General features: G+C 50.0%; 1 protein-coding gene across 1 annotated transcript in view; it reads right to left on the bottom strand.

Annotated features, from left to right (window-relative positions):
• Positions 1 to 14,708, bottom strand: part of spred3 (sprouty related EVH1 domain containing 3) — an 88,142-nt gene that overhangs the window by 34,137 nt on the left and 39,297 nt on the right. The window contains exon 2 of the mRNA XM_063060022.1: positions 8,859 to 9,030. Within this exon, the coding sequence (XP_062916092.1) occupies positions 8,859 to 9,030 (172 nt within the window). The remainder of the gene's footprint in view (positions 1 to 8,858; positions 9,031 to 14,708) is intronic.

Here is a 14,708-nt window from a genome sequence, read left to right as displayed (position 1 = left end):
TAGCCATTTATGGGCTCGCTCAGCAGTCTCTGTGATGGTCCTGGTGGCTCTTTTCTTTGCAGCCCCCGTAATGCCAAGGAGAGAGTAGGTTCTGCACGGCGAGTGGCCAGCGAAACCTTTTCGCCCGACCTCTATGGGCTCGTATTGTGCCCTCCACCCGTCTCTGGCTCTGCTCTACCAACTCCTGGTATTTGTCCTTCTTACACTCCAACGTCTCCTCAATCTGTTCTTCCCAAGGCACTGTCAGTTCGACCATGACCACCTGCTTTGAGGTTTCTGACAGAATGGCCATATCAGGCCTCAGTGATGAGGATGCAATGAAGACAGGGAACTTCAGTTACTTGCGAAGATCAATTGCCAGTCAGATGCCGTGGCGAGCAAGCCTGCTGGTGGTCCGGGCTGAGGCTGCGGCTGGTCTCCAGCTTTGATAAAGGTTGTGGGCTTTCTGGGTTGGTGGATGTGCCTACTGTTGTTAACGGCCAAGCAGACAATTTCTGCCTCTGCCTTCAGTGCCAGTGGTGGCATCCTTCTCCCAGGGTTTTTGGGCAGCCCCAGGGTCCTTCTGCCAGGGCTAAGAGGTAAGGGCCTCACCTTTGCCCCAATCAAAGGGGTTCACCCTTCAAATCTGTCCCCTCTCACCTTAAACCTGTGCCCTCTAGATTTAGACGGCTCTACTCTGGGAAAGCAACTTTATTTACGCCCCTCATAAGACAATAAGGCATAGGACCAGAATTAGGCCATTCAGCCCATCGATTCCACTCCGCCATTCCATCATAGCTGAATCGAGATCCCACTCAAGTCCATTCACCTGTCTTTTTGCCAAATCCTTTGATGCCCTGACCGATCAGGAAACAATCAACTTCTGCCTCAAGTATATGCACAGACTCGTGATTTTATAAACATCTAAAAGCCTCCTTCTCACGTGGCTTACCTAGTTTCTCAGGCCCTCCCGTCCCTGCAACACCCACATGAACATCTTCTGTACCTTCTCTGGCACAATGACATCCCCTACTAGAGCATGGTGATCAGAACTGTACAAACACTCCAAATATGGTCTCACCAATGTCTTATTGGTGTAAAGCAACGTCCCAACTCTCAACCCCAGTTGGATGGTCTTTCATTGATCCTGTTATAGTTACTATTCTATTGATTTGTTGAGTATGCCCACAAGAAAATGTACTGGATTTGGAGGCGGTGCAGAGGAGGCTCACCAGGTTGATTCCAGAGATGAGGGGGTTAGACTATGAGGAGAGATTGAGTCGCCTGGGACTGTACTCGCTGGAATTCAGAAGAATGAGAGGAGATCTTATAGAAACATATAAAATTATGAAAGGGATAGATAAGATAGAAGCAGGAAAGTTGTTTCCACTGATTGGTGAGACTAGAACTAGGGGACGTAGCCTCAAGATTCGGGCGAATAGATTTAGGATGGAGATGAGGAGGAGCTGCTTTTCCCAGAGACTGGTGACACTGTGGAATTCTCTGCCCAGTAGAGCAGTGAAGGCTACCTCAGTAAACATATTGAAGACAAGGTTGGATAGATTTTTGCACAGTAGGGGAATTAAGGGTTTTGGAGAAAAGGCAGGTAGGTGGAGATGAGTCCGTGATCTTATTGAATGGCGGTGCAGGCTCGACGGGCCAGATGGCCGACCTCTGCTCCTATTTCTGATGTTCTTATGTTTCTCAGGGTTGTATATGGTACTTTGAACTATTCATTGTCCTGACTGATAAAGACAAGCTTACCTGTTGGCTTTCTTCACCTGAGTCACCAAAGTGGGATAAAAATAAAGATCTTTGTGAAGAGATTTAGAAATTAGCGTTGAAAAATATTGTGAACTCTTGTCGTTTTGCTTCAATGGCAGGCACATACTGAGGATTGTGTTGTGGGCAAGTGTCCGCGGACTTCTGCCACCAATTCACGAGCCCTAGCCCGTCCGTCTTTGGGAAGTGCGAAGGAACCGGAGCATCCGGGGGAAGCCCACGTGCGTCATGGGGGGAGAACGTGCAAACGCCTTACGGGCCAGCGGCGGGAGTCGAACCCTGATCGGCGACGGCTGGCACTGTGCCGGATGGAGGGGCAACGGGGCACGAAGAGCCATCGGGGCGGTGGGGGGAGGAGGGGAGGTGATTGGGATGGAGGAGGAGGAAGCGGAAAAGAGGCACAGAGGGCAATGGTGGATGGAGAGGCGATGGGGGAGAGGGGAATGAGGAAGGGCCAAAAGACCAGTGGGCTCATTCAAATGCCAGACTGGTATTGATTGGCGCTTCTGTAGCTTCAAGCTGGTTGACCACAAGATCATGAGACATAGGAGCAAAATTAGGCAAATCGGCCCATCGAGCCTGCTGTGCCATTCCATCATGGCTGATTTATTATCCCGCTCAACCCCATTCTCCTGCCTTCTCCCCGTAACCTTTGATGCCCTGACTGATCAAGAACCTATCAACCTCTGCTTTGGATGACTTGGCTTGCACAACCATCTGCGGCAATGAATTCCACAGATTCACCAGCCGCTGGCTGTAAAGCATGTCCTTGTATTCTGAGGCTTTTCTCTCTGGTGATATTGAACCCGATTCTGATTCTGAGCACCAAGGAGCCGTGACAATATCAGGACTGGCTTTCCGTTAGCTCATAGAAGTGCCTGGCCTGGTGAGTTGGAGAGTGGGCGGGCCGGGGACGTGAATCTATGTACCTCCCTCTCTGTGCTAACAGAGGCCCTGCCACACTGTGTCAATCCCACTAGTGCCCCATGTGGACCTTGTCTGGTAATGCTGACTCTTTGCTAACTAAGGAGACACCCAATGAACTGCACTTTGATGCCACATGCAGCTTGGCTCTGGTAGAGCAAAGGAGTCTGGGAATACAGGTCCATCATTTGTTGAAGGTGACATCTAGGATTGTAAAGAAAGCTTCTGGCACATAGGCTTTCATAAATATTGAGGACGGAAGATAGCATGTTATGTCGGGAGTTGTGTAAGACGTTGGTGAGGCCTAATTTGGAGCATTGTGTGCAGTTTTTGGTCGCCTACCTACAGGAAAGATGTAAATGAGGTTGAAAGAGTGCAGAGAGAATTTCCAAGATTGTTGCCAGGTCTGGAGGGCCTGAGTCAGAAGGGAAGATTGAACCGTTTACGACTGTTTTCTTTAGAACGCAGAAGACTGAGGGGAGATTTGATAGAGGTGTACAGAATTATGAGGAGAAGATAGGGTAGATTCAAGCAGGTTTTTTCCACTGAGGTGGGTGGGACTACAACCGGAGGCCGTGGGTTAAGGGTGAAAGGTGAGAAGTTTAAGGGGAACATGAGGGGAGACTTCTTCACTCAGAGATTCAGGAGCGTGTGGAATGAGATGCCAGTGTAAGTGGTGCATTCGGGCCTGATTTCAATGTTTAAGAGAAGTTTGGATAGGTTCATGGATAGTAGGGGTGTGGAGGACTACGATCCTGGTGCAGGCTGATGGGTGTAGGCAGTTTAAATGGCTTCGGCATGGACTAGATGGGCTGAAGGGCCTGTTTCTGTATTGTACTTCTCCATGGTGCTGTGAGTTATCTCAGAGTCATGGAATCACAGAGTCCAACAGCATGGGAACAGGCCCATCAGCCCATCATGTTCATGCTAACCCTCAGTCACTCATTTACACTGATTCTCCCCTTAGTCCATTAACTCCTTCCACTCACTGGGGGCAATTTACGGCTGCCAATTATCCGACATCTTTGGGATGTGTGGCGGGTGGGGGGGGGGAGAACTGGAACGCCTGGAGGAAAGTCACGTGGAAACGGGGAGAGCATGCAAACGCCACATAGTCAGCACCCAAAAGGTCAAGCTCGAACTTGGGTCAGCAGAGCTGTGAGGAAGCAGCCCCCCTCCCTGCGCCACCCTTATTCTCTCACGGGCACCTACCCCACAACCACTCGTTCCTTTCACGGCGCGAACCGTTTTCAAAAACGCAGCAGGCTACTCTGACGGCACCTCCCAAACCCACAGCTTAAACCCCCCCACTCCCCTGACCCCGAAAAACACATGGGCAGCAGGTATGGGGGAAGCACCACCACCTACGTGGCCCCCTCCTGGTCACGCATGTTCTTGGAAATGTATCACTGGTCCTTCAATGTCCCTGGGTCGAGATCCCCAACAGCACTCAAAGTCTTTTGTTATCATATTACTTTCTGTGTTACCAGATACTACCTTGAGATTAATTTTCGTGCAGGCAAAATCAAGAAATACAACAGAACTCACACACACACACAAAATGCTGGAGGAACTCAGCAAGCTGGGCAGTGCCTACGGAAAAAAGTAAACAGTCGATGTGTCGGGCCGACCTGGATCCGCCTATCACCTCCCTGCTAGCCTCTTCCCCCTCTCCCCACCTTCTTATTCTGGCGTCTTCCCCCTCAGTCTTGAAGAAGAGTCTCGGCCCGAAGCGTCGACTGTTTATTCATTTCCGTCGATGCCGCCTGGCCTCCTGAGCTCCTCCAGCATTTTGTGTGTGTTGCTCTGGATTTCCTGCATTTGCTGACTTCCTCGTGTTTGTGGTTAAGAAATCCAGTAGAACTTATGAAAAACTATAAGTAAATAAAGGCTGACGACCAACGTGCAAAAAAAAAGCGCAAATTAAAAATAATAATACCACGATCATGAGTTGTTTAAGAGTTTACAACTTACGATAATGTAGTAACGCTAACCTGCGTTCAGTTCTGCCGCTGCCTGTAAGTTAAAGTTAAAGTCTGTGGCCCATCAGGCTTATGCCGGTTTCTGTGGCGTGATGCGACTTCGAGTACGAGACTCCCCACCGGATAGGACGCCAGTCTATCGCGAGGTTAACCCCCAGCATTTCGCCGGGACCCATTTTCAGCTGGGTAGACTGGAGCAGTGTGTGGTTAAGTGCCTTGCTCAAGGACACAACACGCTGCCTTGGCCGGGACTCGAACCCACGACCTTCAGAGCGTGAGCCCAATGCTCTAACCACTTGGCCACGTGCCACACACTGTCTGTAAGGAGCCTGTACGTTTCCCGTGTGGGTTTCTTCCAGGTGCTCTGGTTTCCTCCCACATACCAAACACATATACATTACGGTGGAGAAGTCTTAGGCACACATATATAGCTAGGGTGTCTAAAACTTTGCAACATACACAAAATTCTGGAGGAACGCAGCAGGCCAGGCAGCATCTATGGAGAAACGTACACAGTCAACGGTTTGGCCGAGACCCTTCATCAGGACTGGAAAATTTCTTTCTTTTTTTTTCAGGGTCTTGGCCCGAAATGTCGACTGTTTACTCTTTTCCATAGATGCTGCCTGACCTGCTGAGTTCCTCCAGCATTTTGTGTGTACTGCTTGGATTTCCAGTATATGCAGTTTTTCCCGTGCTTGTGCTTAAGACTTTTGCACAGTACTGTAGTAATTTTATGTGTTGCACTGTACTGCTACCACACAAAAAAAAACAAATTCCATGATGTATGGAGTGATTCTGATCTGGGTCTCTATTGTGGACTGAGAGTGGGAAGAGGGCAGGGAGAGGGGAATCATGGTTGGGAAAGGGGAAGGGAGAGGGAAACACCAGAGAGACATTCTGTAATGATCAATAAACCAATTGTTTGGAATCAAATGATCTCGCCTGAGGTCTCAGGGCTGGGTTCGTCTGCACCCCTCCCACCACCGGCCCCCTGGCCCCTGACATTCCTTCTCTGCCACCCGTCCCACACCCCTCCCGTGGCGCTCCATCCTCGCCATTCCCAACCTCCTTTGCTCCCGCCAGATCTACAACCTCGCTCTCCGCTCCACGTTGGCCAATACAGTACTGTGCTAAAGGCTTAGCCACCCCAGCTACATCAATGTGGCTAAGACTTTTGCACAGTCCTGTAGGTTAGTAGGTGAATTGGTCAACATGTGTGTCATTGGGCAGCACAGACTTGTTAGGCTGGAAGGGAGTGTGACTGTATTGTGTCTCAAAGTAAATCAAATCAGAACAATCAGGCACTTGGTGGGGGGGGGGGTCACCTTCTTACTCCAGTCAGTGCTGTCCATTAAATATTGACCTGCAAGTGATGGCCACACCACATGGTTGAGTAAAATAAAGAAACGATTCCTCATCCATATCTGCATCCCCCCCCCCACCCTCTGCTGCTCACTGACCCAGTCCAGCTCCATCTCCGCTGAAGGTGGAAGGAGGTAACGGTCCCACGCTCAGAGCCGAACCTGGCCACCAACCAGCCTCCTGCCCTGGAGGAGGCCGCGGCTTGCTGGACGAGCTGCATGGCTCCCGGTCCAGAGGGTACCGTGTCAAGGGCAAAGGTCAGGAGGGCAGGAGAGCAACCCCTGTCCTATCAGAGGGGCGGAACAGAGGCGCTGACCTTCCAGGATTCCGCCACCCTTCGGGAAGGTGGAGGGGCTGGAGCATCACGCTCCCCCCATCTCAACCACCCGCACCCCCGACCGGTCCTCGGAGTCTGGGTGCAAGCGTCTCCCTCTGCACCGGTAGATGCCGACGTGGGGGCTGAGGCGCGGTCCGTCAGCTGCGCCGCGCCTGTCCTAAGCACAGCTGTCACCCTGCTCGCACACGGGACAGGCCGGTCCCCAGAGCTGGGGACGGACCCCCGGCGCTCGGCGCAGGCACGGAATTCCCGAGCCCTGGGAGCGTCTGGGAATTCCTGAAAAGTCCAGAGCCCCGGTACAAGCCTCCCCAATGTTGGGAATTCCTTCAGAAGGCTGTGCCTCAAGAAACAGCACCCATCATTGAGGACTACCACCAACCAGGATGTTACTGTCGTGAAGGCAGAGGTAGAGGAGCTAAAGACCATCATTAGGAACAGCTTCTCCCCTTCCACCATCAAATACCTGAAAGGCCCATGAACTCATGAACACTATCTCACTATTCTTATTAAACTATTCACTTATTTTGTAATTTTTATAAATTTTAATGTCTCTATACTGCACTGCTGCTGCAAAACCACAAATTTCACGTCATGAAAGTCAGTGATGATATACCCAATTCCGATTCCGATTGCCGAGGACTTCCTGGCAATGCTCCAGGTGCCTGGAACGCCCAGGAATCCTTGGGAGCATCCCAGATCATTTGTACGTACCTCCTTACCCTATCTGTTGTCCTATTGAAACACCCCCCCCCCCGCCCCCACTGGTTCCTCCACACCAGAGCTCGGCTGTAAATTTGATCCGGGAGACACTGTGCCATCCCTTCCCTCAATCAACCCAGGAGCTCACCGCTCATCCTTCCTTCCCGCTGCCAACCTCGTTCCCGAGGAGCCAGAGGCTCCTGGAGTCAGCCAGAGTGACGGACTGCCCTCTTCTCCCCCAACCCTCCAGCCCACTTGCTCCCGCTGGTGCGAGAGGAGGCAGGGTTACTGGAGGGGACTGTGGGGGGGGGGGCGGGGTATGCTTACAACATCTTCAGCCAAAGGCCATCTACTTGCACCGTTAACTATTTTTCTCCCCTTCAGACGCTGCCCAGCCTGTGGAGTGTTTCTGGTAGTGTCTGGACTTTCTCTCAGATTTGTGGCAGCTGCAGTATTGTACGAGGCGCAGCAAGGGGTTTCCTGTTTGGCGGGACCGCTGTGCGGCCTTGGTCGTAGTGAGGACTGGGCCTCACGCCGCGGGCTCGCCTGCTGCAGCTGTCCAGGAGGGGTGACGCCAGAGATAGTGTGGTGCACGTCCATGCTGGATTGGAGGTCGGCCCTCTCCCGACAGTGCTGCCCTCCAGTGTTCGCTTGGTGGAAGACAAGCTGGATTGCCTGCGCGTGTACGTGCATACATCTATGGACTGCTGACAGGTTGTTCTTGCTGATAGTACCACTGCACCACCATTTTAGAGGATATGTCACTCAGGGACTTGGGCTATATATATATATTTTGTGTGGCTGCATGTTTACTGCTATCCTACATGTGCTATACGTGCCTTGTGCTGTGAATGACCATTGGTTTTGTGTTTTGGACCTTGGCCCTGGAGGAACACTGTTTTGTCTGGCTGTATACAGGGATATTCAACTTAAACTTGAACTTGAGATTCTGCAGATGCTGGCAATCTTGAGCAATCAACACAAAATAATGGAGGAACTCAGCAGGTCAGGCAGCGTCAATGGAGGGGAATAAACAGTCGATGTTTCCAACATTTCCTTCCGTAGATTCTGCCTGACCTGCTGAGTTTCTCCCGTATTGTGTGTGTAGTATTGCACCTCAGGAACTCTGTGGCGGCCACGCCAACGACAGTTAGCAACATCTCCTTCCGCCTAGTGCTCACATTTTCTGTGCTCTGAGGGTTGGTCATGTCACGGAGCAGTAGTTTGTAGAGTGCGTGGACGTTGTGAGGGTTCTCTGGCATTTCAGTAGTCCCTGGTGGGTTCGTGCACGATTGGAGTGGCAATGCGATGGTGGGGGGGGGGGTGGGATTGTGTATTAAGTATGGGTTAGTGTCTGGGGTGAATGATGCGCTTGTTGGGTCTCAAAGTGTCACCCACTGACCTCATCTGTCCTGCTAAGGTCCTGAAACAGTGACGTGAATGCAGGGGGCACCCAGAGAGAGCCGGTGAAGTGGCCCTTTCCCCACGGAAGCTGAAATCCGACGTTCCCGCCCCTCGCCATTGCCTCCGGCAACCTCCCAAAACAACTTCCTCCAGCGACTGCTCCCCTTTGAGAGGCAGAGGCACGGCTTCGGCCCAGTTGACCAATCACAACGCGGCCTCCGCACGAGGCTGGCGCCGGGACGGTGCCGACAATCGCGGTGGCTTGTGATGTGGGGAGGTCAGTGGTCAGGCGCCTTGGTGTCGGACTGGCCGGAGTCGCCCTCCCCCACCCAGCGCGCAGGGACACTCAAGGGGGCGAGGTCAGGGCTGCCCACCGCGTGACCACTTACCGCCTGGTCACGGAGGCGCTCACCGCGGATCAGGAAGCCGCCCTGGCCGTTGGCGTCCGACCTCACCGCCCGGCCAATGGTGACGTGGCTGAGGCCTGCTCCTCCCAGGGGCACCCATCCTCCACTGGAGTCGTCACGGGTCATCACTACTGCTCGCACTCGGACCACGTAACTGCAGAGAAACACAGCGTCGTCAGAGAGAGCCCCCCTGCCCGGACAACCCTCCCGCGGGTTCATCAGACCAGACGCAGTGGATGGCCACTGCCTCTTCCCACAAGGGGGGAGTCTACAACTAGAGGTGAATGGGTACTTGAGGGGCAACAGTTTGGGTATGTGGAACGAGCTGCCGGGACAATGGGTAAAGATGGACACATTTACAAGAAAATAAGACCATGAGGCATAGGAGCAGAATTAGGCCATTCGGCCCATTGAATGTTCCCCACCATTCCATCATGGCTGACAGATTTTTTCCTCTCAAGCCGACTCACCTGCAACCTTTGACACCCTTACTAATCAAGAACCTATCAACCTCAGCTTTAGATATGCCCAATGACTTGTCCTCCACTACCCTCTGGCTATAGAAATTCCTCCTCAACTCAGTTCTAAAATTGGACAGGTACCACAGATATAGGCTGGAGGGTTGGAGATACGTCTCTACTGAAGGAGGTGTGAGGCACTCCTTCCCTCTGCGAGCCTCCAGGTCACCCTTGGGCGAGGTATAGCACCTGCTGAGCTCCCCGATCAGGGTCATGTGAGGCCACGGGAGCAGGTGGTGGATGGTCGTACGAGCAGCCGGCGCAGATCACAAGTCCTGGTTGTGCGACCACTGACGCCAGGCAGACAGTTGCTGAAGGGTATTGATAATGGCTGGGGTCACCCGTCTTGTAAAAGCACTGCCCAGGAGAAGAAAATGACTTGCTTGTGTAGAAAAGAAAATGCCAAGAACAACCTCGGTCACGAGACCACGATCATCTACTTCATACGACATGGCACATAATGATGATGATGACGATAATGACCACAGATAGAGAAGTTTAGATTGAGACGGATATGGAGCAAACTTGGGCGATTGAGACTAGCTCCAGAAGGCACCATGGACAGTACGGATTAGATGGGCTGAAGGGCTTATTTCCATGCTGTATAACCCTACAACTATATGACCTCATGTATTCATGATTCTTTCAAAGAACATCAAAAAATGTTTTTAGAGTCATAGAAAATTACAGCATAGAAACAGGCCCTTCAGCCCATCTAGTCCATGCTGGAGCCATTTAAGCTGCCTACTCCCATCAACCTGCACCAGGACTATAGTCCTACCATCCACGTACCTGTTCAAACTTTTCTGAAATGTTGAAATCAAGCTGGCAGCTCGTTCCACACTCTCACCACCCTCTGAATGAAGAAGTTTCCCCACGTTTCCCTTAAACTTCCCACCTTTCACCCTTAACCCATGACCTCTGGTTGTATTCCCACCCAAACTCAGTAGGAAAAGCACGCTTGTATTTAACTTATCTATAACCCTCATAATTTTATATACTGCTATCAAATCTCCCCTCAATCTTCTACCTTCTAAAGAATACAGTCCTAACCTACTCAGTCTTTCCGTATAACACAGGTCTTCAAGACCCAGCAGCAATTCTTGATAGGTTTCCAAATGTCCAGTGGAGGCATTTGTCGAGGGAGGGGAGGAGAAGATGGCAGCGCGACGTACCGTGCGCGGCTGCTCTGAAATGATATCGGTATTTGTTAAGTCTATATCCTGATTTGATGGAGACAGACGTGAGAAGCACAGAGGAATATCTGGAGAAACTTCTGAAATGCCCGCTTCGCTGCCACTGCTACTGTGCGATCGAGAATCTCCAGAGGGGAAGGCCCCAAATCCTTGGCTTTGGCTATTGCCGGGGCCGGGGTCAGGGTCGAAGCACTCGGCAGAGATGGTGCTCGGTGCTGGAGCTCGAAGTTTTCGGACGGACTCAAGAGTCGACTGTGGTCGGGTGCTTCCAGGGTGCTGCATCGGCAAGTTTGTGGTGCTGGAAGCTCATGGCAGGGAGAGTTTCTCCCTTCTACTGTCTGTGTGAGATGATGGGACTTTCGAGAGACTTTGAGACTTTTTTTTACCGTGCCCATGGTCTGTTCTTTATCAAATTACGGTATTGCTTTGCACTGTTGTAACTATATGTTATAATTATGTGGTTTTTGTCAGATTTTTTAGTCTTGGTTTGTCTTGTGTTTCTGTGGTATCATACTGGAGGAACATTTTATCATTTCTTAATGCATGCATTACTAAATGACAATAAAAGAGGACTGTGTGTCCTCATAATCTAATCTTAAAAGCAGTTGACGGATACCGCAGCGTGAAATCTAGTGTAACGCTAGCGGTAGGATCAGGGTTCGATTCCCGCTGCTGCCTGCAAGGAATTTGCACGTCCTCTCTGTGACCGTGTAGGTTTCCTTCGAGTGCTCTGGTTTCCTCCTACATTCCAATGATGGACAGGTCAGGGTTGGAGAGTCGTGGCGAGCTATGTTGGTGCTGGAAAAGTGGGCTGCTCGCTGAAGTGATACGATGCAAATGGCGTATTTCACTGTATGCTTCAAATAAAACTAAACTCTATTTTAAAAAATCTTCGAAGGCCTTTGACCATGACAGCCTGTCGGATGGCTGCGGCTGGGCGGGAGAGAGGCCGACATTCAATATGCCCAGTGCCACTCACAGTGGGCAATAAAGCAAGATGGCCTGGCCTCGTGCAATGGGAGTGGGCAGCGAGGAGGGCAGTGGTCAAACAGGTAAGAAATCAATGCGTTGCGCAGTATCTGTGTGAAAAAAGGCATCGTCGATGTTTCGAGAGGAAGCCCTGCCTCGCGACGTACGGCGCAATTTTTCGCTGCTCCAGCGTGTTGGTCCGATTAGGACGTGGGAAGGCTGCGGCGTTAGTGTGAGAGGTGTGGGTTGCAAACACGGTAAGGGTGGAATTGGTGGCGGGCGGGGAAGATCGGGGATGGAGACCGGGATGAAGACGAGAGAGGGAAAGAAGAAGCTTCCAACGTCTGGATTGTTGCGGAATTATAGAGTCATAGAGCACTACAGGACAGAAACAGGCCCTTCAGCCCATCTAGTCTGTGCCGAGCTATTTATCTGCTTAGTCCCATTGACCCGCACCCAGACCATAGCCCTCCATGCTCTTCTCATCCATGTACCTATCCAAACTTATCCTAGATGTTGAAATCAACCCCACATTCATCACTTCTGCTGTCAGCTCATTCCACACTCTCACCACCCTCTGAGTGATGAAATTCCCCCTCATGTTCCCTTTAAACATTTCACCTTTAACCCTTAACCCACGACCTCTAATCTCAGTGGAAAAAAGCCTGCTTGAATGTATGCTGTCTGTGCCCATCATAATTCTGTACACCTCTATCAAATCCCCCCTCAATCTTCTACACTCTAAGGATGAAAGTCCTAACCTATTCAACCTTTCCCTATAACTTGGGTCTTCAAGTCCCAGCAACATCCTTGTGAATTGTCTGCACTCTTTTGATCTGTGGGTAGTCATAGTCATACTTTATTGATCCTGGGGGAAATTGGTTTTCGTTACAGTTGTACCATAAATAATAAATAGTAATAGAAATAGTAATAGTAATATTACTATTAGTAAATAGTGATAGTCATAGAAATAATAAATAGTAATAGAAAATAGTAATAAATAGTTAAATAGTAATATGTAAATTACGCCAGTAAGTTATGAAATAAGTCCAGGACCAGCCTATTGGCTCAGGGTGTCTGACCCTCCAAAGGAGGAGTTGTAAAGTTTGATGGCCATGGGCAGGAATGACTTCCTATGATGCTCAGTGCTGCATCTCGGAGGAATGAGTCTCTGGCTGAATGTACTCCTGTGCCCACCCAGTACATTATGTAGTGGATGGGAGACATTGTCCAAGATGGCATGCAACTTAGACAGCATCCTCTTTTCAGACACCACCGTCAGAGAGTCCAGTTCCATCCCCACAACACCACTGGCCTTACGAATGAGTTTGTTGATTCTGTTGGTGACTGCTACCCTCAGCCTGCTGCCCCAGCACACAACAGCAAACGTGATAGCACTGGCCACCACAGACTCGTAGAACATCCTCAGCATCGTCCAACAGATGTTAAAGGATCTCAGTCTCCTCAGGAAATAGAGACGGCTCTGATCCTTCTTGTAGACAGCCTCAGTGTTCTTAGACCAGTCCAGTTTATTGTCAATTCGTATCCCCAGGTATTTGTAATCCTCCACCATGTCCACACTGACCCCCTGGATGGAAACAGGGGTCACCGGTGCCTTAGCTCTCCTCAGGTCTACCACCAGCTCCTTAGACTTTTTCACATTAAGCTGCAGATAATTCTGCTCACACCATGTGACAAAGTTTCCTACCGTAGCCCTGTACTCAGCCTCATCTCCCTTGCTGATGCATCTAACTATGGCAGAATCATCAGAAAACTTCTGAAGATGACAAGACTCTGTGCAGTAGTTGAAGTCTGAGGTGTAAATGGTGAAGAGAAAGGGAGACAAGACAGTAGGTGACCAAATTTGCACGCAATATTCCAAATTAGGCCTCACCAACGTCTTACACAATTTCGGCATAACATTCCATCTCCTGTACTCAATACATTGATTTATTAAGGCCAGAGTGCCAGAAGTTTTCCTTACAACCCTATTTACCTGTGATGCCACTTTCAAGGAATTATGGATCTGTATCCCCAGATCCCTCTGTTCTACAGCACTCCTCAGTGCCCTGTCACTCACCATGTACGACCTACCCTGGGTGAAGTGCAACATCTCACGTTTATCTGCATTAAATTCCATCTTCCATTTTTCAGCCCGTTTCACCAGATGGTCCAGATTCCACTACAAGCTTTGACAGTCTTCCTCGCTGTCCACTACACCCCCAATTTTATTGTCATCCACAAATCTACTGATCCAGTTTACCATATTGTCATCCAGATCATTGATATAGGTGACATACAACGAATCCAGCACTGATCGCTGCAGCACACCAGCCTTCAGAGAGGCAACCATCTATTAGCACTGTCTGGCTTCTCCTTCAAAGTCAATGTCTAATCCAATTTACCACCTCATCTTGAATGCGAAGCGACTGAACCTTCTTGACCAATCCCCCGTGTCCCAAAAGCCTTGCAGAAGTCTAAATGGTCAACATCCACTGCCTTGCCTTCATCCACTTTCCTCGAAAAACTCTAAGATTGCTTAGACATGACCTATCATGAGCAAAGATATATCGACTTTCCCTAAACAGTCTCTGTCTATCCAAATACTTATCTATCCAGTCCCTTAGAATACCTTCCCACTACTTACCCACTACTGATATCAGGCTCACCGGGCCTATAATTTCCTGGTTTATTCTTAGAGCCTTTCTTAATCAACAAAACAACAAAAGTGATCCTCTAATCCTCTGGCACCTCAACCATGGCTAAAGAGATTTTAATTATCTCTGCTAGATCCCCTGCATATTCTACATTTGTCCCCCACAGGGTCCAAGGGAACACCTTGTCAAGACCTGGGGATGTAGCCACCTAAATTTTCCTCAAGACAGCAAACACTCCTCTGTCATCTGTATATGGTCCATGACTTCATTGCTGTTTTAACTATCTCCTATAGACTCTGTGTCTGCCTCCTAGGTACTGTAAATACGAGTGCAAATTTAAAATCTCCTCCATCTTTTTTGGTTCCAGCATAGACGACCACTCTGATTTTCCAGAGGCCCAATTTTGTCCTTTGCTATCCTCCTGCTCTTAATATACCTGGAGAAGACCTTGGGATTCTCCTTCACCTTATCTGTTAGAGCAACTTCACATCG

The sequence above is a fragment of the Mobula hypostoma genome, chromosome 10 (genome assembly GCF_963921235.1).
Source record: "Mobula hypostoma chromosome 10, sMobHyp1.1, whole genome shotgun sequence".
In the NCBI taxonomy this organism is placed as follows: domain Eukaryota; kingdom Metazoa; phylum Chordata; class Chondrichthyes; order Myliobatiformes; family Myliobatidae; genus Mobula; species Mobula hypostoma.
This window is presented reverse-complemented; position numbering and strand designations above follow the sequence as displayed.